At 39.1% G+C, this 9395-nt stretch overlaps 1 protein-coding gene across 1 annotated transcript in view; it reads left to right on the forward strand.

Annotated features, from left to right (window-relative positions):
• Window positions 1–7221, forward strand: part of LOC114026481 (protein FAM71F1-like) — a 16348-nt gene extending 9127 nt beyond the window's left edge. The window contains exon 6 of the mRNA XM_027840204.1: window positions 7055–7221. Coding sequence (XP_027696005.1) covers window positions 7055–7221 — 167 coding nt within the window. The remainder of the gene's footprint in view (window positions 1–7054) is intronic.
• The last annotated feature ends 2174 nt before the right edge of the window (window positions 7222–9395 follow it).

The following is a 9395-nucleotide window of genomic DNA, read 5'->3' on the forward strand; positions in this document are numbered from 1 at the left end:
TAGAGGAATTTGGTGCTTAAACTAGCTTCCCTTTCTGACTTTAAGGTTTTTGTCAAGGGCTCAATGACTCTTCTTTTAGTCTTCCAGGTTTGAAGACTTGGAGTCCTCTCTGACCTCTCAATCTTCTTTGTGTCCCCTGTATTCAACAAGTCACCAAAAGTGAAGAATCAAGCCCTGGAATCAGCAGCTAGGAACCAAGGAGATAACTTAATTCTTTGATCTCCTTGACTTATGGCATCATCCTTAGTTAAGAAAGCCCCAAATATGATATTTCAGGTAGAGGTCCACCTAATCCTTGCCACCAACTTAGTCCTAGCTGTTATGTTGTGTATGGAATGCCTCCAGACTCTCAGGTCCAATTGGAGCACCTCTTGTTCCCACCTAGATCTAATCACTGGAGACAAGCTAAGAATAAATAGAATATTTTATAAGCATGTGATATCCATCCACCCTTCTCTGTCCCCAAGGAGCTAAAAGGCCAAAAGCTAAAAGGGCAGGGTTACAAATATAGAGCTGGAAGGAACTTCAGAAAGGTCATCTAGACCAGCCCTTGCTTGTCTTATAGATGAGAAAATTGAGGCCTAGAAACATTAAGTGAATTATCCAAGATCATATATCAAATAAGTGACAGGCCCAGGATTTGAACTCCAGTCTTCTGACTCTATATCCAAGACTTTCTGCTCTGTCATGTTGCACAGATTTTATCACAAAGATGATATTTGCTATGTGTAACTTGTATGCAGATGACATTCATGGACACAGTCAACAAGCATTAAGTTCTTATAATATTCCACACACTGTGTTAAACTTTGGGAATAGAAAGAAAAAGAAAGAAAGAAAGAAAGGAAGGAAGAAAGAAAGAAAGAAAGAAAAATCACAGTTTCTGCCTTCAAGGAACTCATATTCTAATGGGGAGACAGTTTACAGATATCTATGTACATACAAGATATGTACAAAGTAAGTGAAAGGTCATCTCAGAGAGAAGGCACTAGTAGCTAGGGATACAAGAAAGGGCCTCCTAAAGAAGGTAGGATCTAAGCTGAGTCTCGAAGGGAGCTGGGGAAATGAAGAGTTGGAGGTGAGGAGGGAGAACATTCCAGGCAGCCAGCCAGTGCAAAAGCCCAGACATGGGAATTAGAGCACCTCAACTCGGTAATAGCAAAGGAGGTCAATGGAGCTGATGGTCAAATAGATGGAAAGGAGTTAAGGGTCATAAGACTGAAAAGGAAGAAAGGGACCTACTTGAGAAGAGCTTTAAATGGCAACCAGAGTAACTTAGATTTGAACAAGGAGCTGGTAGAATTTGAGTTAGGAGGTGACACAGTCAGACCTATGCTTTGGAAAAATCACTTTGGTCACTGAATAGAGGATGGATTTGAGGAAGGGAGAACAAATAGAAAGCTATTATAATAGTCCAAGCAAGAGATGATGAGGGTCTACATGAGGCTGGTAGCTTGTGAGTGCAGAGAAGGGGACATGTGAGAGATGTAGCAAAGGGAGAGAAGACAAGGTTTGGCAATAGATTGGATATATGGAGTGATGAACCTGAATGATTGGGAAGATGCTGGTGCTTTCTTTGGGGGTGGGGTGGGGCGTTAGGCAATGGGGTTAAGTGACTTGCCCAGAGTCACACAGCTAGTAAGTGTTGCATGTCTGAGGCCAAATTTGAACTCAGGTCCTCCTGAATCCAGGGCCAGTGTTCTATCCACTGTGACACCTAGCTGCCCCTTGGTGCTTTCAACAAGAAAAAATAAGTTGAGAAGAGGGGAGGGGGCAGAGAGTGGGAGGAGAAGTAATGAGTTCTGTTTTGACATGTTGAGTTTGAGATTCCTACTGGATATCCAATACAAGATGTCCAAAAAGGAGTTGTTAATTCAGGACTGTAGTTTAGGATACAGACTATGCCTAGATTTATAGACCTGGGAATCAATTCTGTATAGAGATGATACTTTAACCTACCGGAGAGGACGAGATCACCTAGTGAGATAGTATAGTTTAAAAAGATAAGAGGGCCGGTGCCTGAACCTTGAAGGAAAAACAAAGGAGCATCAAATAGGGAACTGCATTTCTCCACTGGGGCATGGCACTAGAGGAGCAGCTTCTTACCTCCAGGTGCTACTGGGTGTTGATGGAATAATGGACTACACCACACCAGCTCCCAGCAAACTTAAAGGGCTCAGATGCACCTCCTTCATGCCTCTTAGCTATCTTTACTAGTTACCATTTAAAATCTAAGGGGAATGAATTAGCGCCCTCATAAGTGATCTTCTTAAAAAATTACTTTTTAAAATAACCCCGCTCCTACCCATTGAGAAGGCAAGAAAAACAAAGCCCATTACAAATATGTATTGTTATGCAAAACAAATTCCTGCATTAGTCATATCCATAAAAAGAAAGAAAGGACAGAAAAGACTCTAAGTCCATCACGTTTCTATCTGGAGGTAGGTAGCATGTTTCATCATGAGTCCTTTAGAATTATGATCAGTCATTGAGTTCCAAAGTCTTTCAAATATGATTATTTTTATAATAGTGTTGTTATTGTATAAATTGTTCTCTTGGTTCTACTCACTTCACTTTATTCAGTTCATATAAGTCTTCCCAAGATTTACTGAAACCATCCCCTTCATTATTTCTTAGAAGAGTATTCCATCATATTTATATACCGTAAGTTGTTCAACAATCCCCAATTAATGAGCATATCCTCAGCTTACAATTCTTTGCTACTACAAAAAGAACTGCTGTAAGTACTTTAAAAATATATTAATCCTTTTTCTCTTTTTAAAAAAATTCTCTTTGGGGTATAGTATACATTTAATTTTTATTCTGAACTTAAACACTAAATAAAATGAATATTTCATATACATATAGAACGTAAGATAATTATACATGAACCTGCAGATCTCTATTATGTACAGCTTACTAATTTTTTAATTCAACCTGTAGCTTTCAAAGATGTCCTGCTTATCTGTTCTTTTTTTTTTGCCTTCCTTCCATTCTCTTCTCTTCATGTAAAAAAAAGATGCCTCAATAACTTCCTCCTCCTCCTCCTCCTTCTTCCCCAGACCTATCCTCTCATGTGGAGGAGGTGGGAGGAAAAGAAAAACCAAATTTATCATACCAAATATGCATAGTTAAGCAAAACAAATTCCCACATTAACTATATCCAAAAATGTATGTCTTTCTCTCTCTCTGTGTTTTATTTTGCATCTTGAATCTAGCACATCTCTGGGTAGCATGCTTCATAATCAGTGCTCTGAAATAATGTGGTTGGACATTGCATTGATCACAGTTCTCAAATCTTTCAAAGTTATTTTTCTTCATAATATTATTATATCAATTGTTATCCTGGTTCTGCTTGTGTTACTCTGCATCAGTTCATACAGATCTTCTCAGGTTTCTCTGAAGTTTTCCATGTCATCATTTCTTACAGTGTAATTATATTACATTACATTCATACACCATCACTTGGTTAGCCATTTCTCAATAGATGGGTACCACTTGGTTTCCAGTTCTTTGCTACTTCAAAAAGAGCTACTATAATATATATTTTATATATGGAGATCCTTTTCCTTTTAAAATGATAACACTACAATGACTCTAGTACCTACCCATTTGGAGACCACATTTATGATCCCTTTCCATTCCAAAGAATTTACTCATCTAGATTAAGAAATTTATTCAAGTGAAATCAAAAGTAAACTATAATGTTATTGACGTCTAAAGTTGCTGAGCAAAAGCTATAACCATTTCTGATAAAGTCGGAGTCTTCAATCTTTTTCCTTCTCTGTCTGGCTCCTTATACCAAGACAGATACACCCAAAGGACTTTTTGTAGCTGAGTGTAACCAAATGTACCTAGTCTCCAAAACAGGGTGGCAAATTGGGAATGGAGGGAGAGAAGAAAAATCACAGCTTACCACAATCAACTTATACAGTCTCAAAACTGACCCAAAGATGTAATTCAAATGCTTGGCTCCCTATCAGGCAAATCTGATGGCTCTCTGCAGTACTTCAGTGGGGCCTGGCCTCTGTGTGGTCCTGGGGGTTTTAGAAGACTAGCAAGGAGGGAGAAGATGGAAGTCTGGGGAGAGGGCAGGAGATACTTGTCTGTATAATGCTGGACTACCCTACACTAGTTATAGTTCTAGTGTAAGATCACAGTCCCACTATGAATTGGCATATTGTCTTGAAGACGTGGTGTGGCTCCCCCCACCCCCACCCCAAATCCATCTCTCCAAGGGCAACCTAGTATCTCCAAATTTAGCTAGCCAGAATGCCAGAAGAGAACAGAAGGATGTGAGGAAGGAAGCGAGGACAAGCCAACAGTACATTTTTGAAAGCAAACTGCAGAATACTTTTTTTAAAAGTCATATAAAATGTCACGGTTTCATAGACAATCCTTTTTTTGTGTTCTACTGTGTGTATGGGAATGTCTTTTTTTCCTTCTTTTTCCTTTTTTTGCTGTTTAAGTTTAGAATTTAAAAAAAAAAAAACTTCGCTGGGTAGGTTCTCAGAAGACAGACATACACGATCTGTTTTCTGGCCCCTAGTCAAAGCTTTTCAACTTGATAAGACCTGCCAGGGCTTTGTGTTCTATTGGCATAACCTTCCAGAGGCTAAGCTTACTTCTGCTCCAAAAGTATACAGACCTCTGTATATATATTTAACTGCTTCTGTTTAGTCCTCAGCCCTTTGTAGTCTGGCTTCCACTCTCCATTCCTCTCACATGACTTTCTAAGGTTAAGAGTGGTTTCTTAATCACCAAATCCAATGGCCTCTGCTTGTTTTCCCTCCTTCTTCTCTAACATCTCCACAGCATGTGACTCCATCTGACCAGTTCCTTCCCAGACTTGTGACACTGCTTTCAAGCTCCCTTCCCACCTTTTTGACTTCTCCCTCCTTGGCTCCCCTTCCTTTCACCTCTTCAATGTAGGCATCCCCAAGTCTCTGAGTTGGACACTCAACTTCTTAACATACATTCTTTCCCTCAATGAGCTCAATGAGCTTGTCCTCATTCCTTCAACTCAGCTCTATGACTCCCAATTCTCTACGTGCAGTGTAGACATCATCTCTGAGCTCCAGGCCTGAAATCTAAAAGTCTGCTGGAGTATATTCCTAAATTTCCCACCAACGTCTCGAGTCCATATCTAAAACAAATTCCGCCATCTTTGTCCGGAAACCCGTCTCCCTAACTTCCCTAGTTTCTATTTCACTGGCTAGAAACCATGGAGTTAACATTGTCTCTTCCTTCTTTCTTGCCCCTCATCTCCGATCAGTTGTCAAGCCCTGTCCACTCTGCCTTTATGGGTTCACTCACAATGATCACAGAATCACAGATGGAGCTAGAAGAAACCTCAGACGCCATCTAATCCAATTCCCTCATTTTACAGATGAAGAAACTAAAGTCCCGATTTCCATGTCCACTGCCAGTGCTATTACGGGAGTTCAAGTCCTTATTGTCCCCTACTAAGAATACTGTGATAAGTTTCTTACAGACAGCTACCCTACACATCACCGCCAGGGAAACACTCTTAATGTACACCTCTGATTATGATTGCCTCGCTCAAAATTCTTAGAGAATATTTAAGGTACTCCACAATCTGATTCCATCCTACTTTTTCAGCCTTAGGTCACCATACTTCCCTCTAGACGCCGCTATTTCTGCTCATTCCTACTTCTATTCTGCCTGGAATGAAATCACAGGATCTCCTCCTGTTGAAATCATCCTTGTCCTTAAAGACCAAATATATGGGTCATCTTTCCCATAAAGTCTTCCTAAAGGATTGCGCCAGCCAGGAATAATCTCTCATCTTTTGCCTCTCTAGTAGCACTTTGTATTATGGCTATTTATATAGATAGGTTATCTCTCTTATTGCTAGATTATAAATGCCTTACTTAGCCTTACTCATCTTTGCATTCCTCTAGTTCCTAGAATAGTTTCTAATATATGTTGAACTATATACAAACATCCTCTTGACATCAGCAAGCATGAAAGCCCTTTTCTAAATTCTGCTCTGGATATATTGAGAATGTCATATTACGGCAAATTTAAATATTTAGAGGTAAGTACAGGGAACAGGTCTGGAAGTATTTCTCTACATCCAGTTACAAGCTTTGTAGAGCTGAGACTGTCCAATGTTTCTTCTGGCTTCACAGAGGCCTTCTCTGTATAGAGGCAGCACATCATGGACAGTGACAACCCAGGAATCAGGAAGACCTGGGTTCAGGTCCTGCCTCTGATATACTAGCTGTGTGATCCAGACCAAGTCATTTAAATTCTCAGTGTCTTAGGCAACTCTCTAAGTCACAAGAATTGCCAATCTACATTGGTGGAGGGAGTTTCCACACGGGGATTTCTCCATAGGCATAGAAGCACTCATAGGTTTGGATGGAAAAAAAATCATGGTGATTGCTGCATTTAACATCAGGGTGTAGTATAACGAGAATAAGTCTTAAACTTGATCATGGTATTTTGAGAAGTTCATGTGACTTTTAGGGTCATCAGACAAGCTGGGATCACTGGGACCATAACTTTCAGTTATGATTGACTGATATCAATCAAACCATCTTGAGATGTCATTGGCTCTCCTTCTTTCTAATTGCTCTCTTTATTTTTCATTCTTATTCAGTGCCCCACACATACAGTTCCATCTGTAATAGGAATAAGGGGGTTGGACTAGGTTTTTCAGGCCTCTTTCAGCTCTAAGTCTTATGATCCTAATATCCCGTTGGGTCATATATACTCTCCTTACCTTTGGAAGACCACACTAAAAAAGAGTCACAAACTTGAGGGCTCTTTGTAACTAGGGGCAAGAATCTCTACAGAAAATAGCAAACATTTCAAAGTAAATTTAATTATTAATTAAATAATTATAATAATTATAATTAAATAAATACAATTAAAAATTAAATTTTTATAGACTAAATCATTTTTTAAAAAGGAAAAAAGAGGAGAGGGTCCTGCAAGTCACTGAGAGATAGGCACATGGTTTATCTGTATGGTTTAATGATCTAGCCTGGAAATAAAACTCCTTGAATTTTGTTTTTTAATGTAGAAAAAGAAACTTCCTCTCAAGAAAGCATTCAAAGAAATGGAGACCTACGCTTGAGAGACTCTTTCTGTCACAGCATGTGGGAAAGAGAAAATCCCAGTGGGCTGCAGCCACTGTCTCTCCTTAGCACCCTAGCAGCCTCCACTTGTTGCTCTGGCCTACTGCCTTAGGTAAGGTATCTAGACTAAAATTGCTCTGCTGTATGGAGGTTGGGCTTTTGGTTTTTGTTTTGTTTTGTTTTTTAGCCTTAAATATTTTATTCTTTTTACATTACATGGAAAAATAATTGTTAACATTTTTTTTAAATTTTGATTTCCAAATTCTCTCCCCTCCCTCCACTTCTCCCTCATTGAGAAGGCAAGCAATTTGATATAAGTTAAACATATGAAGTCATATTAAACATATTTCCAGATTAGTCATGTTGTGAAAGAAAACACAGATCGCAAAAAAAAAACAAAACAAAACAACACACACACACAAGAAAGTAAAAAAAGAGTATACTTCAGTATGCATTCAGACTCTATCAGTTCTTTCTCTGGAGGTGGATAGCATACTTTATCATAAGTCCTTGGGAATTGCCTTGAATCTTTGTATTGCTGAGAATAGCTAAGTCATTCACAGTTGATCATCATACAATATTGCTGTTACACTGTACAATGTTCTCTGATTCTGCTAATTTCATTTTGTATCAGTTCATGTAAGTCTTCCCAGGTTTTCCTAAAAACATCCTGCTCCTCATTTCTTATAGTACAATAGTATTCCATCACAGTCATGTACTACAACTTGTTTAGCCATTCCTCAATTGATGAATATCTCTTCAATTTCTATTGTTTGCCACCACAAAAAGAACTGCTATAAATATTTTTGTACATGTAGGTTCTTTTTCTTTTTCTTTTTCTTTAATCTCTTTAGGATACAAACCCAGTAGTGAGATTTCTGGGTCAAAAGATTTTATAGCCCTTTGGGCATTATAGTGAGGTTTTTAAGGCCTATGGATTGCCCTGGATTTTCCCCAGAACATCTGGTCACTGGAAACATCTACTGAGGTGTCAGAACCCATAACAAGTACTCCTAACTTTTCTCCTTGCTAAATACTTCCACCTGGCTTCTTTTCTGAGACCTGGAGCCCTCTGGTAGTCCTAAAGAGACACCTTGAGATTTCGCAGAAGCACTTTCTGGGGACCACCTGGGATACTCCTCTAAGCCAAGGCTGCTTTATATCCACAAAAAGGAGGAAGAAGGTTAGGAGGAATGGAGTCCAAATCCATTGTCTCATCTCCTTCACTTGATACTCTTATCTTCCCCATGAAAATCACGTTCAGGTTCGACAGTCACAAATGAGTTGCTGATCAGCACAGGTGAAGGGAGTTTCCCCACATCAATGGAATTGTAGAGCTGTATGAAAAAAAAAATAAGATGGTGATGTATAGGCTTGGGATTAAGAAGACAGAGAGGATTAGGGGAGAACATAGCATATCTGAGTCGGTTATGGGGAAGGAGAGGGAGGATGCCTGTACACTTGTGGCTTCAGCCCCTCTTCGCCCCTTTTCTTCTCATTAAGTAGATATTATTTACTTTTTCATTTATCTGACAAGGGTTTATTGAGTAGTTCTGTAATGAATGTTTGTTGAATTATCTGTTGTTTGTTCGTGTCTGAGAGGTACACAGGGCTCCTAGGGAAAACATGTGATCTTCTTAGGTCTCAATGGTCCTTTCTGAAATCTGGTCATTTCAATTTTAAGGTCATGGCTCTCAATGCTTCAAAATGACTAACAGCAGAATGAGAAGACTTTATGGTTCAATAGAAAGAATGCAGGTTCTGGAGTCAGAGGATCTGGGTTCAAATCCCTCTGCTGACTGTGGGCAAGTCACTTAACCTTTCTGGGTGTCTTAGTTTCCCCATCTATAAAATGGGAGGTTGGGTTCAACATAGCCTCTGAGGCCCCTTCCAGATCTATATCTATGATCCTTGGACATGAATTTGAATTCTGAATCTGCTACTATACCTGGGTTACCTCGGGCAAGTCACTTAACCCCTATGAGCCTTATTTTCGTCATTTGTCAAATGTGAGGGCGTTGAACTAGATGATCTCTAAGTAGCCCCTTCTGGCTCTATATCTATGATGCTATGAGAATGTGGTACCAGTAGCAGAGCCAGATACCCAGCATAGATTGATGGCTTTTTAAAAAATTTTCATATCCTTTTTAAAATTATTTATTTTTTAGTTTCCAACATTCACTTTTATAAGATTTTGAGTTCTAAATTTCTCCCCAAGACAACATGCTATCTGATATAGACTATATATGTACAATCATATTAAACATATTTCCACTTTAGTCATGT

This window comes from Vombatus ursinus, unplaced genomic scaffold (genome assembly GCF_900497805.2).
Source record: "Vombatus ursinus unplaced genomic scaffold, bare-nosed wombat genome assembly UNPS02014839.1, whole genome shotgun sequence".
Taxonomy (NCBI): domain Eukaryota; kingdom Metazoa; phylum Chordata; class Mammalia; order Diprotodontia; family Vombatidae; genus Vombatus; species Vombatus ursinus.